General features: G+C 39.3%; 2 protein-coding genes across 6 annotated transcripts in view; one reads left to right on the top strand and one right to left on the bottom strand.

Moving 5' to 3' along the window:
* The window catches only part of wu:fb16f03 (eukaryotic translation initiation factor 4 gamma 1), a 31,082-nt gene extending 24,979 nt beyond the window's left edge, over positions 1-6,103 (top strand). For all 5 annotated transcript variants that reach the window (XM_053646498.1, XM_053646497.1, XM_053646496.1 and 2 more), the window contains 12 exons: positions 1-94; positions 860-974; positions 1,114-1,331; positions 1,403-1,524; positions 2,193-2,365; positions 2,948-3,073; positions 3,182-3,263; positions 3,346-3,444; positions 3,603-3,743; positions 3,817-3,898; positions 4,034-4,174; positions 4,902-6,103. The exon at positions 1-94 is cut by the window's left edge and continues 18 nt beyond it. In XM_053646498.1, the coding sequence (XP_053502473.1) occupies positions 1-94; positions 860-974; positions 1,114-1,331; positions 1,403-1,524; positions 2,193-2,365; positions 2,948-3,073; positions 3,182-3,263; positions 3,346-3,444; positions 3,603-3,743; positions 3,817-3,898; positions 4,034-4,174; positions 4,902-5,083 (1,575 nt within the window). In that variant the 3' untranslated portion in view covers positions 5,084-6,103. The remainder of the gene's footprint in view (positions 95-859; positions 975-1,113; positions 1,332-1,402; positions 1,525-2,192; positions 2,366-2,947; positions 3,074-3,181; positions 3,264-3,345; positions 3,445-3,602; positions 3,744-3,816; positions 3,899-4,033; positions 4,175-4,901) is intronic.
* Positions 6,104-7,519: 1,416 nt separating this feature from the next.
* LOC128621033 (chloride channel protein 2-like) lies at positions 7,520-25,811 on the bottom strand. The gene is made up of 23 exons (XM_053646501.1): positions 25,525-25,811; positions 24,335-24,389; positions 23,416-23,544; positions 22,215-22,343; positions 21,642-21,775; positions 20,339-20,416; positions 19,895-19,973; positions 19,664-19,789; positions 19,271-19,355; positions 18,745-18,846; positions 15,984-16,068; positions 15,387-15,542; positions 15,211-15,280; positions 14,846-14,956; positions 14,537-14,750; positions 13,996-14,126; positions 12,760-12,896; positions 10,769-10,805; positions 9,776-9,840; positions 9,615-9,653; positions 9,229-9,333; positions 9,060-9,146; positions 7,520-8,864 (listed from the first exon to the last, which is right to left on the bottom strand). The coding sequence occupies exons 1-23, from the start codon at positions 25,576-25,578 to the stop codon at positions 8,691-8,693; spliced, it is 2,382 nt and encodes a 793-aa protein (XP_053502476.1). The 5' UTR covers positions 25,579-25,811; the 3' UTR covers positions 7,520-8,690.
* Positions 25,812-26,609: the final 798 nt, after the last annotated feature.

The following is a 26,609-nucleotide window of genomic DNA, read 5'->3' as shown; positions in this document are numbered from 1 at the left end:
AACAACCAGCTACTTGCCCCTGGTGGCAAAGGATCATGGGGCAGCTGGGGCAGAGGGAGCAGTGGAGGCTCAGGGGCTAAACCCAGTGATGGTGGTGAGTTCCATGTGTGTGTGTGTGTGTGTGTTAATGGCATGTTGGGCACTAGATATGTGTTTTTAATTGTATTTCCACAGAGACTGAGGCGCAGTGCTAATGCACATTAAATATTTTGTATTAACTCAGTAACTGAGTAGATGATTGTTGATTTAGTTGATTAGTTCCACAAAGTTTCATTTTAAGACCACTGCTCTACTCATTATATATGTTGTTTTTTTATCTTTATTTAATTTTATTATGGTTTTTTTAATCTTCTATTAAAACATTAGTTTATTGTTTTTATGCATTTTATTATTGTTCCGTTTGTGTATTTTATATTTTCATTATCCTTTAAAGATATATATTTCTACCATAATATTACTTTATTATTATTTTTAAATCCTTTGAGCTACCGTGAGAAGGAAAAGTATGGATAGAATTATTTATAGTATTTATATAATATATATATTTATATATATTTTTTTTTCCCAGGTAGATAAACAGCTGGATAAATCATGTTATAAATGTAAACACAACCAGTAAAGTTTCAGTTGAGGTTTATGTAGCTGACAGTTGGCAAAAAAGTTTGAGAGTTCTAATCATTATAGAAGTCTCAACGATAGACAAAGAAAAATAATTTTTTTTGATTGCAACTACATAACTTCATTCTGTTTGCTAGTTCACAAATTAAAAATGTAGTATACTACCTAAGAAACTCTTTCTATGCAATTACTAAATACACTGTGTGTGTGTGTGTCTGTGTGCGTGTGTGTGTGTTTGCAGCTCAAGACTCGAGCCGTCCAAGCACACTGAATCGCTTCTCCGCCCTCCAGCAGCCTCCTTCCTCCTCCTCATCATCTTCCTCCAACATGGACACAGACAGGAGAGTGCCACAAAGGTCGGAGGGCACGCTTTTCCTTTACCCTCCATACCTTCTCTCATGCTTCTCATTTTCTGTTAAAGGAGTAGCTCAGTGATATGAGGGCGTTTCTATTTCTTTAATCAGCCTTTCTTTTCTCTCTGACACACGTGAACAGGAGCGGCTCGAGTCGAGAGCGTGGTGACCGTCTCGAACGTGGTTCGGACCGAAACCGACCCGCCATCAGTAAGCGCAGCTTCAGCCGAGAGAAAGACGAGTGGGAGCAGAGACCGGCCGAGACGGTGCGTCGAGTCGCCAGCATGACTGATGAGCGGGAACGAGCGAGAGAGCGTGAACGAGAGAGGGAGCGAGAACGGGCACCCAGCAAAGACAGTGGTCAGTACACTCACCACAGTCAGCACTTTATTCATTTATTCATAATATAAAAGATTCAACTGTGTGTGTAGTGAAAAGAGAACCTGTCTCCACACCAACATCTGCGCCGTCTAAACCGGCTCTAAGCCCTGAGGAACTCGAGAAAAAAGCCACTGCCATCATCGAGGAGTACTTACACATCAATGACATGAAGGTACACACACCCACACACACACACACATGTGCGCACACACACCCCAGGGTTTTTCTTTGATCAAAATTGGTCTCTGGAGGTGCATTGGATTTGTCTGTGCACCTATGGAGGTGCATAGATCACTAACAAGCCTGACGTTTAACGAATCCGCTAACAACTGTTTTATTTTGTCATTTTGCAGCTTGCTACTGTTTTGCAACACAAAAGCAAACCTGGTGTAGCATTAAAAACGAACGCGATGCCAGACCAGTTTGTTAGCTAGCATTAACCAGCTAGACAATGCAAATAAACACCATCTTAAATGTTAAATGAACTAGCCAGCTCCACCTATAGATATTTTTCAGTCGTTGCATTGTGTTTTGATGATTGTTGATGTTACTAGATATTAGGGTAGATGGTACTTTTAATAGAGGTAGAGACTGATTTAGGAAAGGAAAAAAAAAAACGATGCAGTGAGCTCACAAACGGCAATGTAAAACACTACTATTATACAGATATTATTCAAAAGAGGACAATTTCACTGCAGCAGCTACAGACGAAATGTTTTAAGAAGGAAAAACAAAAGTACACACGCTTTTCCATTTCTGAAGTGTTGCATGAAGGCTGGAACCATAACACGGTGTGTGTGTGTGCGCGTGCGTGTGCCCGCGTGTGGTGCTGTCCTGCAGGAGGCGCTGCAATGTGTGAGCGAGCTGAACTCCGCATCGCTGCTCGATGTGTTTGTGAGGACAGGAATCGAGTCGACTCTGGAGCGCAGCACCATCACCAGAGAGCATATGGGCTTACTACTGCACCAACTGGTCAAAGCTGGAACGCTGTCCACACAGCAATACTACAAAGGGTGTGTGAGTCTGTCTGTCTGGGGACATGGTTTTATATCTTCGTGAGGACCCAATTTCCCAACAAGGATAGGAATGGGACATTTGGCTGGTCTGCTGGATTTTTGCCAAAAAAGCAGCTTTTATTTAGAAAGCTAAAAGAGCCAAAAGATTTCCTTTTTTTTTTTTTTTTTTTTTTGCTAATTGAGGTTATTGTTAGGGTAGAAAATGGAGCTGCAGTGTAGTAATGTTTAGACACGTTAATAGTAATTATCAGTGGAAGGTCCTCAGAAGGATATCAAGACATAGTGTGTGATTAGTGATTTGTGGAGTTTTTGCAGGTTTTTATATTTTCGAGACAAGTCCTCACAAGTCCCCAGATGTAAGTTTATGGTCTTCTCATATGTGTGTTTTAGAGGCGATAATAGTCCTCACAGGTCCTCAGAAATACACCAGAATCAGAATGTGTGGGGAAAAAGAAAGTGTAATGCATAAATGCAGTCTGTTGTAGAGCTTGTGTGTTAATGATGTTGATGGTAAAAGTTTACTTTATTAATTAATGCACGTGTGTGTGTGTGTGTGTGTGCGCGTGCGTGTTCGTTCAGGCTGATGGAGGTGCTGGAGGTGGCTGAGGACATGGCCATTGACGTGCCACATATCTGGGTTTACCTGGCTGAGCTGATCACTCCCATACTGCATGAAGGTGGGATTCCCATGGGCCCGCTCTTCAGGTGAGTCACGCAGCGCCACCTGTCTTCACAGAACCGAATAACCGAGTAACTGAGCGTGCAGCATGAAAATCAACAGCATTATGTTCATTGGTGACTTCTGACCCACAGGGAAGTGTCTAAGCCTCTGGTACCTATCGGCAAAGCTGGAGCTCTTCTAGCACACATCCTCACCCTGCTCTGCAAAGGAATGGTATGTCCCGTGTGTGTGTGTCTGTGTGTCAGTGAATAGAGACGTATAGCAACAATATAAACACTTTTCTGTATGTTTGCAGAGCCATAAGAAGGTCGGCGCTATGTGGAGGGAGGCGGGGCTTAGCTGGAAGGATTTCCTGTCTGAGGATGAAGATGTCAACAAGTTTGTGACCGAGAAGGTTTGATTAAAAAATTTTTAAAATCGCTTACCTCCCTTGTTCCCTCTGTCCACTCATCCCTTCACATCTTCGGTTGTTCTATCATTGTTTACATCCTCATATCCTCAAACCTCTAATGTTCAACTGGAAAAGTAAAACTTTTAAAGTTGTGTGTGTAGGGAGTGGACTACACACTGGGTGAGGAGTGTGTGAAAGTTGGTAGCAGTAGGAAATCTCTGAGTATGGAAGAGATCTCCAAACAGTTGGACCAACTGCTGCAGGACAAATCTGACAACAACCGCATATACAACTGGGTGGAGGTACGTGCGTGTGTAAGTTTGCGTATACGTGTGCGTATACAGATGGACTGATGTCACTTTGCTGTCTTATCAGGCGAACCTGGACGAGCAGCAGGCTTCATCGAACACCTTCGTGCGAGCTCTGATGACCTCCGTGTGTCAGGCTGCTATCATTTGTGAGTCGTGTAATAAATCCTTCTTTTCTAGCCTGATTAGTAATGCACACAAACCTCCAGACTGCTACAAATTTTGCATTTTTAAACGTATCTCTCTCTCTCTCTCTCTCTCTCTCTCTCTCTTCCTGCAAACAGGCGAGACCCCGTATAAAGTGGACTCGAAAGAGATTTCCCAGAGGGCCAAGCTGCTCCAGCGCTACATTAAGGACGAGCAGAAGGAGCTGCAGGCGCTCTACGCGTTACAGAGCCTCATGGTTCAGATGGAGCAGCCGCCAAGTGAGTGTGTCTCTGTACAGCGTGCGGAAATGCACGCAACACCTAATGGGCGTGGCCTAATACTCTAATGAGTACACTTGATTGATATTCACACTGGGACAAGTGGGGAATTTTGGCGGCTTTGGGATTTTTTTCCAACCAAACCTAGAAGTGAGGCGACCGCATGCATTTAAAAATAAATAAATAAATAAATAAATTAGCTGTGTTTCCAAGGAAGCAGGAAATATAAGGAGGGAATAAGAATTCTAGTTTATCTTCCCGATTTGCGTTCCCACCTGGTGACAAATTTCACCCACTTCAGTTGTATACAGTATTGTATTGTATTCAAGAAAGACATCATTCTAACGTTTAACTTGAACGCAACGACGTGCTAATCCTAGTTTCTACTGCCACTTTTAGAATCTAGTAAAACAAATAAAAATTCCAAAAAGGTCACGTTCGAACACTTGAGTCGGAATAACAGGAAGTTTTCCCCGTCCTCGTGGATGCAGCATTAGATCTGAGCAGACCAGCGTAGCGAGTGTGTGTGGACGTAGAATGACTGACATCAGATTATGGAGGGAGGAGCTTATACACGCATTATCCAATGTTGGTCCCGCCCACCTTAAATCTGTGTAATAAATGTAAGGATTTTTTTTACATTGTTAAAGTTTAGTCAAGGGAGGAATGTTGGAATAACTTACTTGTTAAGTAGCTAATGTTTGGTTTTTTTTGCACGTGTGTTTAGACTTGCTGCGGATGTTTTTCGACGTGCTCTATGACGAGGACATCATTAAGGAGGACGGCTTCTACAAGTGGGAGTCGAGCAAAGATCCAGCCGAGCAACAAGGAAAGGGCGTCGCCCTCAAATCAGTCACCGCCTTTTTCACTTGGCTCCGCGAGGCCGAGGACGAATCAGACAACAGCTAAAGCTTTGGCTCCTTTCACAATTTTACAATCTTCCTGAAGTTGAAACAAGATGCAGTTTTGAAAGCGCAAAAAAATCGTGTTTTTTTTTTTTTTCTTTTCTTTCTTCTTCTTCGTTTTTTCCTGGTTTTATGCTAATGAATGTTTTTTTTGAGCCGAAGCTGTTTATAAAAAAAAAAATCACAGAGAGGATAAAGAAATCTGGAGATCTTGTTCCGTTATCGCTTCAGTAGTTTTTGAAATCAACTCGGTGTCACTAAATCTCACACTCTTCGCCTATGATGTGTTGCTACAACAGCATGATTTATCGAAAGCTGCTCAGAGCTCTATATTTTTTGAAACTCTTCGAATGTCAGGTTGAGAGAAACTCTACTCTGCCTTGGAGAATGAAGTGCTGTGTTGATTTAAAAAAAAGAATCCCCCCCCCTCCCCCTTGATTTTGTTAAACAGGACAAAAAAAAGCAAAATCTAGAGCTGTGATTGTGGGGTTTAAAAGTGGGGAACGAACTGCTTCCTGACAGCTCTGCGTGATGCAAAAAAAAAAAAAAAAAAAAAAGGATGGAAGGTGAACTTTGACCTTTTTTTGCTGCTGCTGCTGCTGAGGGGGTGGAGTTACACTAACCACCACCCTGAACTTGTCTGTTTTAACTTTTGTCCACTTGTTTTAAAAAAAAAAAAAAAAAAAAAAAAAAAAAAAAAAAACGAGGACAAAAAAGCTGGTTTACTGAATCTGTGTGAATCGTGTAGTGCATTTTATAAAATACAATCAATACTAAAACAGAAAAAAAATAACTGATTTACCGTAAAAGATGCAAAAGTGTTAAATAAATAAATAAATAAATAAATACTTTTTTTTTTTTTTTTTTTTTTTTTTTAAAAAAGGAAGACAAAAACAGTACAAACGGTGTGAAAATCTGTTTCCGGCTACCATAACACATTTCAGGAGAGTCCTGTAAATATTTTGTTTTTTTTGATTGTTTTTGTTTAAACTTTTCAATAATAAAAAAAAAATGCTAACTTTAATTATGTTTCATTATCATTGTTTTTCCTTTTCTTTTGATCCTCTCTGTCAGTTCCTATATTCAGTGTCAGGTTTATTGATTACAGCCTTTTTGGAAACATTTCACTTTGCTTTATAAAATATTTACAGCTGTGCCCAAAAGTTTACATACCCCTTGTAGAATCTGCAAAAGCTGAATACGTTTAACAAAATAAGAGGGATCATAAAAATCTTTATTATTTTGTCTCCTGGGAAACATGTAAATATCTTGTGTAGTTTCAGAAGTTGAGTACTAAATGAAGAAAAATATTTTGATCTTTAAACAAAATAACAAACAATTTTCACCGATCATCCTCTTTGAAAGTTTACACCCCCCTCCCTGGCTCTTAATGTATCGTGGTTCTTTCGTAAAGAATGTGCAGGACATGGAGGATTTTTCTGAAGAACAGTGGGCAGATTAACTGCTCAGGACAAACAAGGGACTCGTGAGCAACTCTCACAAAACGTAAACACAGTCGCTGATCATCCAGGTAACGACACGCGGTATTAATAAGCAAGGGTGTGTAAACTTTTGAACAGGGTAATTTTTATGAATTCGGCTATAGTCTTGTAGACGATATGTAAACACCTGTTATGTGAAATAGTTTATTCAGGACAGAACTAAATAAACATGGGATTTTTATGATCCCTCCTATTTTGTTAAAGGTATTAAGAGTTTATAGATTCTACAAGGGGTATGTAAACTTTTGGGCACAACTGTAATTACAAGAATTGAGGTCCTCTTTTCACGTCTTAAACTCTGAAACGTTGCTAATATGTTAAGACATTTCTCCCCCCAATATGTTTTGCACTTCAGTTTTTCTTTTCATCACAAAGATACTGTGTTTTTCAATTTTTTAAATAATTGGAAACTATTGTTGCGATTTATTTGGTTGGTCCAAATATGGGACCCTTAGAAAGAAGAACAGGACACGAGTGTTAAGGTAGGAGCATGAGTATTTATTGTCCAATTGGTCATCATTTGCAATAATCAGTCCCTCCAGGATTTTACAATCTCAGAAATGAACGCAAAATCAAGAAAACTCCGCGATATTCTGAGGAGCTTGTCAATTATCAAAGTTACCACAGATTTTCAGCAGATTTGGGCCAAAACACACCACGTGACGTCATGACAAAGTGCATTCAGCCAAAGCCCTCTTCGATTCACGTATCGACATGAGTACGGCTAAAAGGTCTCGTTTACCAAAAAACATCACTGCAAATCAACCTGCAGTTCTCCCGTGGTGTCCCACCGAAGCGAAGGGTGGGAGACCTCCTGGGGGAAACTAAAGTAGCTCACCCTGTGGTCTGCGTGGGGCCGAATACAACGGTATTGTGACGGGGACACTATACTCTAAAAACGAGTATGAGACGTTAAATCGAGGTCCTGGTTCTCTGTGTTCATGATAAAAATCCTAGGACACAACACTTAACACAGGGTTATACCCCTACCAAAGAGTACGGGTGTAACCCCGGTGTCCTGGCGAAATTCCCCCATTGGCCCTTCCCTATCACGACCCCCTAATAACCTCCATCTCTGAATTGGCTACATCACTCTCTCCACTAATAGCTGGTGTGTGGTGGGAGTTCTTCTGCACTATGGCTGCCATCGCATCATCCAGGTGGATGCTACACACTAGTGGTGGTTGAGATTTCCCCCATACAATGTAAAGAGCTTTGAGTGTCTAGAAAAGCGCTGTATAAATGTAACTAGAAACTGTAGATTGCAAATTATGAAAAACCCCGCAGCAAAATCGAGCGTTTCTGGACGCAACAGTCATAAAAAAAAAAAAAAAAAAAAAAAAAAAAAAAAAATCTGCAAAATCCTGTACAGACTGAATAACGTCAAATTGACTTCACTCTGAATGCTAAAAATCCTGATTCAGAAGTAACGGGTAAGTATGATGTTTTCTTGCTCAGATCAAATACAAATTACGAACAACAAAAGCATTGTATTGTTTTTTTACACACATGCTAAAGTTGGCTCTAGGGCTGCATGATTTTAGAAGATTTTCATCATCTGTAATTAGGATTTGGTAGTTTGTAGTTCAATTTTTAAATGCGATAACCATCTGAATCCCAAATGTTATGTCATGTAGCATGACCCCATTACGTTTAGTAACTTTTCAAACAAATTGTACCTGTACGATCAGTTTTTACTTTTGCTCAAGCAAATATTTCAAGCCTGGAATGTATTTTTGCTGCTACATGTACTACGTCGAATATACAGCCCGATTCTGTTCTATCCTAGCTAGTGAATAGGAGGTCGTCTGGGATTCAGACTAACTGTATTAGCTGGGCATAAACAAAAAATTCCATCGTTAAGATGTGAGAACGATGGAATCTTGATGATGGTTCTTGCGCTTTGTGAGAAGTAATGTTATCTGTTGTTGAATAAACCTAATAGTAGCAAAAATGTTTGGTTTTCAGGTTTAGGATCACATTCAAACAGTAAAATGCTTCAGCAGTAATGTATCGCATCTTTTTGTCCAGCATGCAGCCCTAGTGGCCCCCTTTACCTAACAGTCTGGCCTTTTCGTGTTTGCCGATCGGTCCCCACGTGAACCTCCTTCACATTGAACTCATCTGGTTCAGGCTGTTTTGGCTGCCCAGAAGTTTGTGGAGCTCTGTGGCCTCTGGTGTTGCCGTCTTCCTGAATCTGGTTCTGCTCTCTCTGAAGCTGGACATTGGGGGGTGTGTTTTGGCTCCGCACTTCTTCACCGAAGTCTCAAAGCCCTTCCGTAGCTATGACACAGCAGAGAAAACACTGTGAAGTCATGACTCTTTGGCATGACCTTGGAGTTTCCGAAAAAGTCTTTTGGGATACTTGAACAGCAGGTTCTACCTGGTCTCAAAGACTACAAGGGTCTGAAACTGGAAAAGTCCCTCACATATCTAAGATGAGCAATTCCCAGAAACCCAGACATGCCCTTTTCTCACCTCCTGACGTGACACTACTCCTACGAGCCTCCCAACGTTGGTGACGTAAGCATGGTCCAAACCCATCATGGACAAGATGTTATGGGTCTAAAGATGGAGGAATAAAGATGTGATCTTCAAAGTGAAATGACTGATGCCGATGTTTAATAGCCCACTGATTTTCACCCACCTTTTGCAGTGAGGTTCGTTCTACTATCTGTACAGATGCAGGGTCAATCTTGCAGAGGTTGAAGTTGACTTTTTCATCAAGCTGTTGCTCTTCCCACCTGATGATCTTTACCCAGTCACAGGGATACACACATGGGTGATTTATTTATTTATTTTGAATCGTTCCTTATTGTTCTTTTTATTATTATTGTTGTTGCTTTTATATTCTTATTCTTGTAATCTCAACTAGTCCCTTCTGCTTTGTAACAACGACTACATGTGGTACAAAGTACCAAAGGTTTGAGTAGAAAAAGTCTAAGCAGTTAATTAAAATGTACAGCTCCGAATGTGCGAACTTTCCTCGGTGTGTACATAAAGGTGTGTACATGGCATGTATTGAGTTGTCACCTCTGGCATGGTCATGGTGTCTTCTACCTCTGGATCCTCCTAGATGGAAAGAAACCATTGGTATTCCTGCTTTTTCAAAGCATTTGGAAATCAATCAGAAAAGATGAAATGTAATGTGACTGGCTGAAGGAGATTCGAGCTGGACATGAGAGCAGTCTTACCTCTATGTCCACTCTAGAATGGGCACAGAAGAGGCTCTTGAAGGTAATTTCTGAATCTTGGCAACCTAAGCAAGACATTAGAAATGGTAGTTACATGATTTGGAGGTCGGTGGATATAATCGTTATCATGACTGATTTGAGAAACACCACTTGCTAAAGAATTTACACCAGCTGCATGGCAATCAGTACCATCATCCAACACCCACGTAGATGGACTAGGAATGAAGTGGAAAGACTCAAGAAAGGCCCTATTTTAAAAAAAAAAAAAAAAAAAAAAAAAAAAAAAAGGAACACCGTCAAGATCCCTTACTTCAAGGTTCTCCTGAGCATCAAGTGCAATGCAAAGCTGCATTTCGGTTTCTTTCTGGCATGCAGCTCAGATTTACAGAGACAAAAAAAGTAGCCTTTTTTATCCCTGAAGATCGCTCATACAAGGACTAGATTTAGATTGGGGCAACAAATTTTAAGCCAACAGTTCTCCAACTGGCTGAACAGAACCCCAAAGTAGCGTCAGCTTAGAACTACACATTGTAGACCAGGAGCTGTTTGGACACTACTGTCTTCACAGTATACCAAACTTGCTTCCGGTTGGAAGTACATTTTAGAGGTTTGGGCACTACCACCTTAACGATACTCCAAACTTGGTGCACAGGACAAACCCTACATAAAGGTTAGGAAGCACAATGAGTCCAAAGCAATGATCGGAAGAGAAACTTGCCAGCAAAAAGCCCCAATCACCAGCCAACCTCTGCTATGCTTTGATGTCCCCCTTTCATTGGTGGCCGTGGAACCCGGATTCATGGGGCAATTGTGCTCTACCTTGAGCAACTGCCAGTAGTACTTGTGTGTGTCAGTACGAGAAAGAAGAATCAGCTTTAGAAAGTTTGTGCGATTGCTGTGTTATGATTGTATAGTAGAGGTCCTTATGTACTTTTCCCATACTAATGGGTTTGTTTGTGCCTGTAGAATGTGCGACACTGTCTTGTGTTGTACCTCTCTGTAACAAGTGGGATTGTCCATCTACAGAAGTCTGAAAGACATTCACAAAACGTTAGGAGTTTAGATCAGTGTCCTTATATTGCATTTTTCAGCTTTTTATTCCTGGATGAGTTTGTTCATGCAAAGTTATAATGAGGATACAAACACCTTTCGTTGATTGTTTCAGTGGGCTAATAGGTGACTCTTCACACAGCAAGTCTGCTATTTTCAAGTATTTTTACTTCATTTCTTTCTCAGGCAACAACAGTTGTTGCTAATGTAAAGGCAAAAGACATCTGTGAAGACTTTAGCGACAGATTCTTGCTTTTGAAAGCCTAAAGCATGTTTTTCTCAGAACAGAAGCAGGTTGTTTGGTAGGGGTAGAATGGGGAAGTAAACAAAAAGTCATTCATACAGTCCTTCAAGCCTTCATACATCAATATACCAACTTACAGTGATGTGAAAAAGTATCCTGATTTCTTCTGTTATCGTCTATCTCATACTAATTTGATTCAGAAATTAAAACAAAATCTCAGATAAAACCAAGGCAACCTGAGTAAACACAAGACAGTTATTAAATGGTAATGTTATTAGCATGGAGTTGGTTAAAAGGTCTTACCCAGTAACACACCATGCCAAAATTTAAAGAAATTCCAGAACTGATGAGGAAGAAGGTGATTGAAATACATCAGCCTGGGAAGGGTTACAAAGCTATTTCAAAGGCTCTGGGACTCCAAAGAACCACAGTGAGAGCCGTTATCTCCAAATGGAAAAACTCTGAACAGTAGTGAACCTTCACAGAAGTGTCCGACCTTCCAAAACTCCTCCAAGAGCACAGCGACGACTCATCCAGCAAGTCACAAAAGCGCCAAGGACGATATCAAAGGACCTACAGGCCTCTCTTACATCAATAAAGGTCACTGTTCATGACTCCACTATCAGAAAGACACTGGGGAAAAATGGCGTCCATGGAAGAGTGGCGAGGTGAAAACCACTGCTAACCCAGAAGAACATTAAGACTCGACTGAATTTCACCAAAACACACCTTGATGATCCTCAAACCTTTTGGGAGAATGTTCTGTGGACTGATGAGTCGAAAGTGGAATTGTTTGGAAGACAGGGGTCCCGTTACATCTGGCATAAACCAGACACAGAATTCCACAAAAAGAACATCATACCTACAGTCAAGCATGGTGGAGGCAGTGTGATGGTGTGGGGATGCTTTACTGCTTCAGGTCCTGGACAACTTGCAGTAATTGAGGAAAACATGAATTCTGCTCTCTACCAGAAAATCCTAAAGGAGAATGTCCGGGCTTCAGTCCGTAAGTTGAATCTCAAGCACAACTGGATTATGCAGTGAGACAATGATCCAAAGCGTAGAAGTAGGTCCACCTTGGAGGGGACTATTCAAGCCTGTTTAAGGACTTTGACAACACTCCAGTGTGGCTGAACTAAAGCAGTTCCGCAAAGAAGAATGGGCCAAAATTCCACCACAGTGCTGTGAAAGACTGATCTCCAGTTATTGGAAATGTTTGGTTGCAGTTGCTAAAGGTGGAACAACCAGATTTTAAGATTAAGGCGGTAATTAGTTTTTCACACGGGTGATAGCTGATGGATCCTTTTTTTTTCTTCGGTAAAAAAAATAAAAATGGTCTTGTGTGTTTACGTAGGTTGCATTTGTTTTATGTTGTATTTCCTTTGAAGATAGAAAACTATTTTAGAGGAAGGTACACAAAAACAGCACTGTATTATTGCGACATACTTCCTAAGGTGGTGGAAGCCTGTATAATGAATTTCTAGTAGTACGTCTAAGCAAATGCACATCCTAGAGTCATTAAAGAACAAAAACATGAAGATTTGTCCAGTCCAGTCCCCTTGATTAACTATTACTGGACAAACACAACAAAGGCATACAGGTCTACCTGAAAACAAACCACACACTGAATGGCATACGGAAGGTGTAGGCACTTTGTGTTTGTGTTTATGTTCAACCCCGCCTCCCTTACCGCACTCCTGAGCTCCTTTTCATCCATGTTCTGCGCTTGCTGACGGAGGTGTTTGAGTCTCCGCATGCGACTGAGCTGATGGGACAGCAGCACCTGCAACTGAGCTTGCTCAATACACCCCAGTAATATCTTTGATTCTGGGGAAGGCAAAAAGAGAGAATCTGAGAACCACCAAGCCATCACTGATTTTAAACTGTGATTGCAGGATGTACAAAGCCCTCCATTAATATTGGCACCCTTGGTCAATGTGAGCAAAGAAGGCTGTGAAATTTCTTTATTGTTTAACCTTTTGATCTTTTGTTTAAAAAAAAAAAAATCACAAAAGTACTCTGCTCTCATGGATATCAAACAATTGCAAACACAACACAGGTTTATCAAAAAAAAATCTTTGTTACATATAGGTGTGCCACAATTAATGGCACCCCTATGAATTAATATGATAAAAATATATTTGAAGTATATTCCCGTTTAATATTTTACATTCTTTTAGTACACCTGGGTGATTAGGAACAGGAAATTGTTCATTCATGACTTCCTGTTTCACAGGGGAATAAATATAAGGCCAAATTCCCTTAGTCATTCATTACAATGGGTAAGACCAAGGAAAAGTACCTCATGCCCACGGTTAAATATGGAGGTGGACCTTTAATGTTTTGGGGCTGTTTTTCTGCCAGAGGACCTGGACGTTTTGTTAGGATACATGGCATCATGGACTCGATCAAATATCAACAGATATTAAATGAAAACCTGACTGCCTCTGCCAGAAAGCTTCAAATGGGCCGTGGTTGCATCTTCCAGCAGGACAGTGATCCAAAACATACATCAAAATCAACACAAAAATGGACCTCGAAATGTGAAGGATCTGGAGAGATTCTGTATGGAGGAACGGTCTCAGATCTCTCGCCATGTATTCTCCAACCTCATCAGGCGTTATAGGAGAAGTCTCAGAGCTGTTATCTTGGCAAAGGGAGCTAGCACAAAGTATTGACTAAAAGGGTTGCCAATAATTGTGGCACACATATATTTAACAATTTTTTTTTTTTTTTTTTTTGGATAAACCTGTACGTTGTTTGCAGTTGTTTGATATCCTTGAGAGCAGAGTATTTTTTGTGATTTTTTTTAGCAAAAGATCAAACGGTTAAACAATAAAGACATATTCATATTTACCAAGAGTGCCAATATTAGTGGAGGACACTGTATATTAGATGCGTGTCCATGGTGGAAGGGTGGAGGTACCTTCAGACTTCACCAAGGGGATGGTTCTGAGCTTTGTGAGCAGGAGGTTCTGCAGATCTCTGTAAGTCGAGTTCAGTGTGATGTACTTCATATCCTTCACCATGATGTCTTCCACACTGATTTTAGAGTTTCTAAACAGTGACAAACAGACTGTATGTTCTCAGAAAGCTAGAACCTTAAGAAGGCTGACTTATTTGACAATAACAACTTATTTTCTTCTTTTCATTCCTACAGACCCCGCCCACCTAGACTCTGCCTTCAGTGCAATTGTAGCAGAAAGAATGTCATAAGTTTGATAAAGTAGTTCCTCTTGAAAGAAACAAATTCGTAAGCATGCACCACTATATTTAGATATATTTACGTTTAGTCGTCATTTTGCCATTTTCAGCTTTCTATGAGCTTTGCCTTTTATGGACTTTTGTGGGCGTGGCTAAATTGGAATCAGCTGTGCTGTGAACTCATTAGTAATTTACATATGCTCAAAAGATAAAGATAATAGATGAGAGCTAATAAAGATGAACAGATCCTGATGGACACTCACTCCTCGTGGTCCCAGCTGAGGTCTACAGGATACGGAAGTTTCCGGATGCGTATGAGCGAATCGTACAGTGACGGCTGCAGACTTTGGGCTACGATATTAGCCACTATAACAGAAAATAATATTGGGAAAAGGAAGTTGATCTGCCCGGTCAATTCGAACACAATCATGGCTGTAGAGATGGTGTGAGTGGCTGCACCAGACATCGCTGCTGCTCCTACACACAAACAAAAGAAAGTACACAATGCTGCCATTCAAGAGACAAGAACCTTGATCACTTGATCATGCATGGGGTTTTTTTTGGTGCGTTACCTGCTACAGCATAGCTTCCAGGTATTAAAGAGTAAACCGTGCCGTTTGAATGAACTCCTTCAGGTAGAACGACAGCTGCCACCTCACCAACCAATCGGCCGAGACCTGCACCTAATCTCACACACACACACACGCACACGTCCACTTTATCACTTTGTTATACTTTCTGATATTTTTATAAGTTCCTAACGATTTCATCATAGCAAATAATACAGCTAGTGATCTATCGGTCCAATTGTGTCAATCAAGCTTAAACTTAAGCACAGGAACATATTCTGCCAATCTACAAACACAAATCTGACCAGAACAGAACAAAACTCAATATTCGTATATGGACTACGTGCACATGCCGTAAATCCACTCACCGATAACAAAAGCAGGTACAAAAGCTCCACCGGGGACTGGCATAGAGATGGCCACTGCCGACATGAAGAACTGTACACAAATATTCAGCTTTAACCTTTAAGCTGGATTCTCTGACTAGTAATAAATCTGTTGGAATGATTTAAATATTCATTTAAAAAGTGTTTTTCATCCTGACCTTCATGATTAAGGACATGGTGAGCGTGACGAAGACGCTGACCTGGGGGTGTTTCCACGCCACAGAATTGTCAGAGTGATCAAAATGGTCGCCTTCGAGATGTTTGGACCAGGTGTAGTTGTCAAAAAGTGCAAGTAGAGTTTCCCTCTGGGTGAGCTGTACAGGAAGTGAAGAGAGGCAAGCAGGAAGTGATGCCATATGCTGTCGTAGTGGTTAGCCCGTTTGCTTGGCACCTCCGGGGTTGGGGGTTCGAATCCTGCCTCCGCCCTGTGTGCGCGGAGTTTGCACGTTCTCCCTGTGCTTAGGGTTCCCTCGGGGTATTCCAGTTTCCTTCCCCAGTCTAAAAACATGCGCTGTAGGCTGATTGGCATTTCAAAACTGTCCATAATGTGTGTGTGTGTGTGTGTGTGTGTGTGTGTATGTGTGTGCGCGATTGTGCCCTGTAATGGGTTGGCACCCCATCCAGTATGTTCCCCGAGTTCCCTGGGATGAGCTCCAGGCTCCCCCGGGACCCTGTGTAGGATAAGTGGTACAGAATATGGATGGATGGATGGTTATGTTTGTCTCTGTGTGTGTGTGTGTGTGTGTGTGTGTTACCTCGCCTGCCATGAACTGTCCAAATCCAGGAGGAAAGGTCAAAGTGGCGGTGATCAGTGTGACAATTGCAGGGTACAGCACACGGCTACAAACACACACACACACACACACACACACACACACACACATATGCTCTCACTGAACTTCTTTCTCCATCTACCCTTGTCATAGTGTATTAGCCAAAGTAAGATTTGCTAGATTGGTCTGAAGGAAGAATACATGATTGTAAACTTCAGGAGGAGAACTTATGCCATTTTCAAATCCAAAAAAAAACCCAGTGATGTATAAATGTACAGTAGGAAAATGAAATACTCTGAAATTATTGACATTTAAAAACATAATTGGTGTTTAGCAAACTATGGTTCATTACAAATAATTTTATTAAAACGATAAATTGACTAATTGTATGATAAAGAAACCTGACATGGCCTCCCGCTAAAGCATTTGAACTGCTTTAATAGTTTGAATCATACAACAGTTTGAAAGACAACAGTATAAAACAGTTGTTGCAGTTGTTTATTTATTTTTATTTATTTTATTTGTATAGCGCTTTTTACAATAGACATTGTCTCAAAGCAGCTTTACAGAAATATCAACATGGTATACAGATATTAAAGGTGCAAATTTATCCCAACTGAGTAAGCCACTGAGTGGCGACGGTGGCAAGGAAAAACTCCCTAAGATGTTTTAAGAGGAAGAAACCTTGAGAGGAACCCGACTCAGAAGGGAACCCATCCTCATCTGGGTAACAACAGATAGTGTGAAAAAGTTCATTATGGATTTATATGAAGTCTGTATGGCCTTAGGAGCAGCCGTAGTCCCAGCAGTCTGGAATTAGAGAAGATTTGAGCTCCATCCAGAGGCAGAAAGGATCTGGATCTCTAGTATCTCCATAAAAACAGTTGTGTACTGTGATAACTCAGGGCTTACGTAAATGTAAATATATACAGAGCCCTCCAGTAATATTGGCACCCTTGGTAAATATGAACAAAAAAGGCTGGGAAAAATTGTCTTTATTGTTTAACCGTTTAATTTTTTGTTAAAAAGTAATTCACAAAATGCTCTCGTGGGTATCAAACAATTGCATACAAAACATTGTTTTATCAAAAGAAAAATCTTTGTTAAATATAGGTGTGCAACAATTAATGGCACCCTTTTAGTCAATACGTTGTGCTAGCTCCCTTTGCCAAGATAACAGCTCTGAGTCTTCTCCTATAACGCCTGATGAGGTTGGAGAATACATGGCGAGGGATCTGAGACCGTTCCATCCATCCATCCATCTTCAATACCGCTTATCCTTTTCAGGATAACCTGGAGCCTATCCCAGGGAGCATCGGGCACAAGGCGGGGTACACCCTGGACAGGGTGCCAATCCATCACAGGTCACAATCACATACACACTCACACACCCATTCATACACTACAGACACTTTAGACACGCCAATATGACAGCCTACCATGCATGTCTTTGGACTGGGGGAGGAAACTGGAGTACCCGGAGGAAACCCCGGCAGCACGGGGAGAACATGCAAACTCCACACACACAGCACCACGGTGGGAATCGAACCCCCGACCCTGGCGGGTGTGAGGCGAACGTGCGAACCACTAAGCCACCGTGCGCCCCTGAGACCGTTCCTCCATACAGAACCTCTCCAGATCCTTCACATTTCGAGGTCCACGCTGGTGGACTCTCCTCTTCAGTTCACCCCACAGGTTTTCTATGGGGTTCAGGTCAGGGGACTGGGATGGTCATGGCAGTACCTTGATTCCCATTGTGTGAAGCTCAACAACCTTTTGCTGCACATCACAGCTATATTCCTTGCTCTTACCCATTGTTATGAATGACTAAGGGAATTTGGCCTATGTGCTACCTCATATTTATACCCTTGTGAAACAGGAAGTCATGGTTGAACAATTTCCTGTTCCTAGTCACCCAGGTGTACTAAAAAAATTCAAATATCAATGGGAAAATACTTCAGATATATTTTTCTCATATGAATACATAGGGGTGCCAATAATTGTTGCACACCTATATTTAACAAAGATTTTTTTTTGATAAACCTGTGTTGTGTTTGATATTGTTTGATATCCAAGAGAGCAAAGCATTTTTGTGAATTTTTTTTTAACAAAAGATCAAAAGGTTAAACAATAAAGATAATTTTTCACAGCCTTCTTTGTTCATATTTACCAAGAGTGCCAATATTAGTGGAGGACACTGTATATTAGATGCGTGTCCATGGTGGAAGGGTGGAGGTACCTTCAGACTTCACCAAGGGGATGGTTCTGAGCTTTGTGAGCAGGAGGTTCTGCAGATCTCTGTAAGTCGAGTTCAGTGTGATGTACTTCACATCGCTCATATTTACCAAGGGTGCCAATATTATTGGAGGGCACTGTGTATCAAATTGACTGGAATATGTTGGAAATTGGAACTTCATATCTCAGTTTTAGAATGCAAGAGGAAAAAACTAAGTGTGCTCCTGTATATGTCTTGACCCCCTAACACATGGTGCAATAAAACCACACACACACACACACACACACACACACACACACACACACATTTTACACTCTCCGATCTTCACCATAATTCACACCCTGTATTATGGAAGGCAAGATTGGTATTCCTATCAAGTATTGATAAAAAACAACTAAATATTTTATTCTAGAAAACTCTTTTCCCCACATTTCTAAGCTTCCACATTTGTCTTCCTGTTGTGCAAACCTGGATATGCTAGTATTGGAATTCGGCTAAACCACTCACGTCTTGGCGAGGAACCTGCTGATGGGTCGAGGGCCCCTGATGAAACGCACCATCACACTGTTCATGAACACAAAAAACGCTCCAAAAAGCCCACTCAGAATCCTACAGACAAACAGGAGAAATGACATTTTAGACCAAAATAATAGTAACATTTACTTTAAAAACACACACATTGAATAACCTGATGTTTATTTTAGCGGTAACAATCCTAATGGAAATATTATGGCAAGAAACATAACATTTATTTAGTAATTGTTCATTTTATTCTTATAATAAACCATAAAATTTGTGAAAATTTCATTAACATAAATACATTTTTGGGGGCAAAAATAGAAATCTAGTTGCACTGGATATTGTATTATTATTATTATTATTATTATTATTATTATGATGATGATGATGATGATGATGATGATGATGATGATGATGATGATTGTTGTTGTTGTGTCTGGTATTATCTCATTTTTTAATATTTTTTTCGCACTTAATTTTAGCTCATGGTCATAAATGTCACATGGTGATTTACCCAAGGATGGTGAAGGCCAGCAACTCATGGAGTTCGTAGGGAAATTCCAGACGGAAAGAGGTGTTAAACAGAGGTATAATAGTTTCTGTAAAGAAACAATCATTATTATTATTATTAGTAGTAGTAGTAGTAGTAGTAGTAGTAGTAGTATTGGGAAAAATAAAAATGTAATAAAATATATTTCTCCAACAACTAGTTTCTCTGAAAAACTATCACACAAATTCATATTTCTGTTTCAGAGATGATGTTTATATTATTTATACGGAAAATAACAGAGATGAAGTTTAGTAATACAGAAATGTTTTAGATGATATATTCGTATAAAATCTACAAAGTGTGAGCTAATGCAGAACAGAATAGAAGGGGTATAAATAATAACACACACACACACACCATTATATCCACTCCACACAGGCAGGATTCTGAAGACAAAGGCGCTGATGGTAGCAGCAACATAAGATTTCCAGTAACAGCGGACCATGAAGAATGACGTGGCCACTTCAATACCATACAGAATACCTGCAACACACATTTTCAACAAAAATATACAGCCATGAGCATTTCCTTACATCTCTAACTCACAACGATACACAAAACACACACACTTCCGAAGTTCGTTCTCACCTCCGATGGGTGAGTTGAAGCAGCAGGCAAGTCCAACAGCAGAACCAGCAATAAGCAGTTCGATGCCCTGAGACTTGCTCTGGATTTTATACACACATACACACAGACATCATCTACCTAATATAAACAATAGTGTATAATAATAATAATAATAATAATAATAATAATGAAGTCATGTGATCTGCTAGAGGATACAGGTGATTATATTTATATATTTTAATTCTAAGAGTGTACAAATATTTACACTGAACTGTAAAATAATAATCATCAAACTATTTGTATTTTTAATTCCATACTAATGTATTAAGATGTAACATTTTGGAGCATTTCTGATATGAAAGATACATTGTCAAATTAAATATGAATACAAATAAAGTTTGTTCTTTTGTGTGATTGTGTGCTTTAAATTATTTTATTTTGTTTTATAATTTTGAGACAGATTACCTCTTTAACACCACCAATGAATGTCCTTAACCGGCAGAGCTGCGCTGCACAGATGCTTCCTATGTGCACAAACGGACTCTGGAGAAAAAAATATACAAAGAGAGTCAAGATGTGACTAATTACACTACAACTACACACAGCTACACGTACAAGTACACACATTTATACTGCAGCTACACGCAATTACACTGCAGCTACACGCAATTATACTGCAGCTACGCACAATTACACTTCAGCTACACGCAATTACACTGCAGCTACGCGCAATTACACTGAAGCTACACGCAATTACACTGAAGCTACACGCAATTACACTGAAGCTACACGCAATTACACTGAAGCTACACGCAATTACACTGCAGCTACACGCAATTATTGTCATATCACATCCAACCAGCAATTCCATTTCCGAGAATGCACCAACAACTTCAAACATGGCCGAAAAAGACTACACTTCCCACACACACACACACACACACACACACACACACACGGATATCAAACAATTGTAAACACAACACAGGTTTATCCATAAAAAATCGTTGTTAAATATAGGTGTGCAACAATTATTGGCACCCCTATGTATTCATATGAGAAAAATATATTTGAAGTATTTACCCATTGGTATTTAAAAACTGTTTAGTACACCTGGGTGACTAGGAACGGGAAATTGTTCAACCATGACTTCCTGTTTCACAGGGGTATAAATATGAGGTAACACACAGGCCAAATTCCCTTAGTGATTCATAACAATGGGTAAGACCTAGGAATATAGCTGTGACGTGCGGCAAAAGGTTGTTGAGCTTCACACAATGGGGCGTGTCTATAAGAAAATAGCACACGCATTGAAAACGCCCATTTCCACCATCGGGGCAATAATTAAGAAGTTCCAGTCAACTGGAAATGTTATGAATCGACCTGGAATTGGACGTGTGTCTATATCATCTCAACGCACTGTGAAGAGGATGGTTCGAGTGGCCAAAAAATCTCCAAGGATCACAGCTGGAGAACTGCAGAAGTTAGTTGTGTCTTGGGGTCAGAACGTCTCCAAAACTACAATCAAGTCACCTACATCACCACAAGTTGGAGGAGAGTCCACCAGCATGGACCTCGAAATGTGAAGGATCTGGTGAGATTCTGTACGGAGGAACGGTCTCAGATCCCTCACCATGTATTCTCCAACCTCATCAGGCATTATAGGAGAAGACTCAGAGCTGTTATCTTGGCAAACGGTGCCTATATTAGTGGAGCACCCTGTATATACTACATGTGGTGGTAGCATGTGTTTTGTTCGTGTGTGTACCTCTTTTCCTAGTGGCATGCCGCTGGCCAGGGCGCAGGTCAGACCCACCAGTTTGGCCAGTAGAGTGTTGAGGCTCAGGTGATCTTTAATTTCCACTCCTTTTACAATGCACTTAATCTCTGGGATCCCGGAACCTGCGAGAGACATTGATGTGTACAACACACCACATAACTACACATCCAAAAAGTATACCTCCAAATATATGGCTACAAAAAAATCCAAAAATGACCAAATGTCAGAAAATAATAACGAGGCAGAGGAAAAGTAATTGATTTTTGGATAACAGCACACTTTGGCAGTGTTTGTGGAGGTTTTACATGCATTTTAGTCAGAACTTGATAATAGAACAACTAATCATGCGCGCACACAAACATGCACAAACATCATATCAAACGGCTGCTATTATACTGAGGTTACCATGACAACCGCGCAAACAAAATGTTCCCATCACTTTGTATGTACTGTAAGCTATAGATAATTCATTATGTATATACATGAAGTTCACTTATTTTATGGAGATATATAGAGTTTATAGTGTGTGTGTGTGTGTGTGTGTGTGTGTGTGTGCTGTACCTGCAGCTTGTGGTCCTACGAATTGAGTAAACACTGTGGCGAAGCAGATCAGCAGTATGGGGATAGAAACCCAGGCCAGATACTGCAGGAAGATGTTATGGTGTGCCATCTCATACAACTCCCTTGTAGCTACATGAAGAAACACACACACACACACACACACACACACACACACACACACACAAAGGTCAGTGACTACAAGCAAGGTTGCCTTGTAAGACACTAGATCCAGTTAGGGTTTGGGTGAAAAACTTTTTTGTTTTATTTATTTTATATTTTTTAATGTTTAAAAAAAAATTGTATTATAAAGTATTTAATTAACATTAAAACTTTTTATTTATTTATTTTATTATTATTATTTTTTTTTTTACAAAAGTTATAATCTTATACCTAAATATTAATGCATTATATGAAATTCATTTTTAAACCTTAAACCCACAACAATTCTTTATTAATTTGTCATTAATGAATTAATCATTAAGCTTTAATTATAATTATAACTGCTTGAATATGAATGAATAAAACTTTTTTCAGGTGCATCCATGTTAGCATGAACACGACACCTGAGTGAATATTTTGTCGAATTCATTTGGGGACCAAGCACAGAAGGCGGGTAAGCACTGTACTGTTATTCTACCTTTACTTATTATTATTAGGGGGCCAAGCAACAAAGATGCGTAGGCACCCTGTTGTTATTTGTCCTTTTCTTTTTCTTCTTCTTCTTCTGGTCAAGGTGTCTATGGCAGCCCATAGAACTGTCTGGTAAGAAGTTGTGAAATTTGGCACACTGATTAGAGAGGGCCTAAGTAACATTCTGACCAAATTTGGGCCAAGTGCTGCCAATGCTCTAACGCCACCATCAGGTCAAATTTGGGCCTCATTTGGAAGTACGTTTATGGTCATAATAGTCATATGGTTATGATTTTGTGCTAATTTTATCAATAATTCCCTGGAATATGTTGAAGTGAACATACACCAACATCTGAAATTCAAATGTACTTCCTGTCGACCATCTTGGATTTTGTAAAAACTGGGTTTTTTTTCCCTACTCCTCCTACAAATTATGTCCAATCAACAACATATTTCGTATACATACTGCTGCTGTGTAATACTGCATTTATTTCTGGTCATGATTTGGGGATTATCCTGTTCCTCACTGCTCGGTGAATTTACACACACCCACACACACACACACACTCACTGTGAAGGCCGAATTCAATGCCAAAGTCCATGGCCCAGCTGAAGAATGCTGGGATGATTCCTAACAGGATGACGACGATCCATTCTTCACCGATGTGCCAAATCAGGAAAGTCTTCCACCGCCATTTCCCTGCACAAACACTGTCAAAATTACCCATAATGCACCAAAAGAGACAGCTTACAAAATTACAACTTCCTGCATGAGATTTTAGATCAAGACTATATAGAAAAATGGAAAATATGGAAATGATGTTTGCTTTAATATAAAAGTATATATTATAATACACATTATATGTAATATAATACATAATGTTCAGTGTCACATATATTCTCTGAACACACTCTTATGAATGATCTGTTATAGCTATTATCACTACTGTTTGCACTTTTTATACAGATTAGTGCAAAAGTTTGTATCCCCTCAAGACAAAAATGAATAAAAGTAATTTGCAAGACATTTCATCTGTTGGGTTTCATAAGTTTTCATTTTTATTGTTTTAAATCATTATTAGTAACAAAAAAAAAAAAAACCCACAAATAATCCAAGTTAAGATATTTTTTTAAAACATTGAAAATATTTCAAAGGTTTCTGAATGTGATATACATATTCTTCTCTACTAACTTGCATGTCCATACTTTATCTTTTTTTAATCATCTCAGTTATTAGATGCACTCTATAGCAAGCACATTTAACTTACATTCTTTTTTACTTAAAAGTTTTTACTTTTTTTGCTAAAAATGAATGCAGATTTAGCTTTCCACTGCAACTGAAGAATCTTTTATGATAAATCTAATTTGACAAAAAAAATTAGCAGGAAAAAAAAAGCAGAGTTAGTTACCACGCTTTAGCTGATTATTTTCCTATAACTGCACATGCCCAAGTGTTTTATTCCTCTTACACCACAGTGATAAACACTCACGTGTGAGCTTTTTGCTGGACTCCACAGACTGTCTCTGCTCTGTACAGCCGAACTTCTGTCCAACAAGGTTATATATACACACACACACACACACACACACAAACACACACACAGTAAATTTGAGGTTTTATAATTTGAGTAAAGCTTCACCTGGAGATTGTGAATCTGAAATGAAAGAGCTTCGTTTGATCTGCTTTTCATGTCACACGCTGATTTTTTTTTTAACTTTCCGATTTCAATTTTCTTACTAGTGTTACCAATGTCTCTTCAGAAACATGCTCGGAGTGCAAAGAGAAGTTACTGGTGTGATGCTTCTGGGAAATTCTGTGTACAGGAAGTGTCATGAAATATATTTGCTCCACTGGACATCAGCACCAATAACACTACACAGAACTGGTTTAAAGGGAACATCAGCTGGTCCAGTAGTAAACACACACACACACACACACACACACACACACACACACACACGCATAGTATAGTATAGTAGAAGTCCACCATTCTTATTCTAAACACATCAATACAAACACCAAACATGGCAAAATAAGTTAAAACAGTTAATCTTAACTAGTTCATATATTTCGAGCATAAATTGAGGTCACTCTTAAACCTGTGTTATTTCTCCATTAATGTGAGAACCCTGATTCTGATACGATTCTAGACAAAAGGGTTTTTTAAGGGTTCATTGGATAATTAAGGATTCTTAGCTTCCTAAAACCATTTCTGATAGGAAAACACTTTCTTGTAGGACTCCACATAGAACCATTAAGGTTAACAACAACAACACACTAGTGTACTAAGTATTATGATTTCAATTCATATTAATGAATAATTCATTTCATTGTTTTATTTTATCGTAAAATTAAAATGTAATTAATTAAATGCAAATTTCTGTATTAGAAACGGACCGATGCTGGATAAAAATGAGCGTTTTTGTTCTTCCTCATTTAGGAAAACAAAGCCACTAAATGTGGAACCTTAAAAGCTTCATCAGCTTCATATGTAAGATTATATAAGAACTGTCTACAGAACCCTCAATGAGCTGTTTTATCTAAAAGTGTAATGTGCTTACTAACATATACACCGGCAATTGCAAAAGTATTGGCACCTTCTGCGTGTACTGTTATCAGGACTCACACACACACACACACACACACACACACACACACACACACACTCTCTTTACTCACCTGCTGCTGTTCAGACTGAAGTGTGCTGTTTTCTCCAGGTTCCACACAAGCCATTGTAAATTATAAACACACAAGCTTATACACACACTCACAGTTCATGTGTGTGTGTGTGTTAAACAGGGTCTCACGCACGGCTTTAATTATGGTGTTGGTCCATTTTATATGCCACAGAACCAGTGAAGTGATGGACTGAGGCGGGACTGAAGCGCAGGGGACGATCCAGCCTACTGCTTTTCAATAACTTTAACATATAATTTTAGTTTTTCTCCAAGAAAACACCAGTGGACCAGTGTGTAGCCTAAACAAAGTTTTAAACACTTCCACCAATGCCATGTCAGCATTAACATGACATTATTTCCATTTATTTAAGGTAATTTATATCACTATAGGAATTTTATAATACATACAGGAATCAACCATTTTATTCAGCTTTCCAATTTTACAGTCTCAAACACTAGAATTAATGCAATGTTAGATTTCTTACTAGAACATCAGATATTTTAAGAAATGAGATTAAGCAGAGCTAATCAGGAATGTGTAAATTTAAGTTTTCATTTGAGTAAGCTGAGTTCCACTACTAGATTAATTCTGATGGTCCACCGTGATTTACGAGCCTAAACATGTAAACAGCAACAATGTTACACACAAGATCAAATATTATGGGTAATTTTAAACCTTTCTGTTTTTTAAACAGGCATAACTTGCATTTCTTTAACTGATATATATGCCATTTTGGAAATTTAGTCCATCTCAGATTAAAATGAAACCCTGAAATCTGAATTTAAAGAATCCAAGTTTACTGAAAACTCAAACCAGAATTCAAATTATCGATTATTTTTTTTTTTTTAGCAATTTTAATTATTTCAAAACAAGATGTATCTGTATTTATAGATAAACATTGATTTAATCCAGATTAATGTTTAATCTTTGTTAGGGACAGTGTGTAAAATGTAAATAAAAAACAGAATGCAATGACTTGCAAATCTCATAAACCCGTATGTTATTCACAGTAGAACAGAAACATATCAGATGTTTAAACTGAGGAAATGTACCATTTAAAAAAATAAAACAAAACAAAAAAAAAA

Source organism: Ictalurus furcatus, chromosome 17 (genome assembly GCF_023375685.1).
Source record: "Ictalurus furcatus strain D&B chromosome 17, Billie_1.0, whole genome shotgun sequence".
NCBI lineage: Eukaryota > Metazoa > Chordata > Actinopteri > Siluriformes > Ictaluridae > Ictalurus > Ictalurus furcatus.
The sequence above is the reverse complement of the archived record's forward strand: the minus strand, read 5'-3'. Positions and strand labels throughout refer to the sequence as shown.

Excerpts from the sequence above, each read along its gene's own strand:
- LOC128621033 (XM_053646501.1), bottom strand. The coding sequence starts at position 25,578 with ATGGCTTGTGTGGAACCTGGAGAAAACAGCACACTTCAGTCTGAACAG. Across the intron at positions 19,790-19,894 it reads CTTCAACTCACCCATCGGAG|GTATTCTGTATGGTATTGAA; the intron begins GTGAGAACGAAC and ends TGTGTGTTGCAG. Across the intron at positions 14,127-14,536 it reads CTCAGCTGGGACCACGAGGA|AAACTCTAAAATCAGTGTGG; the intron begins GTGAGTGTCCAT and ends GTCACTGTTTAG.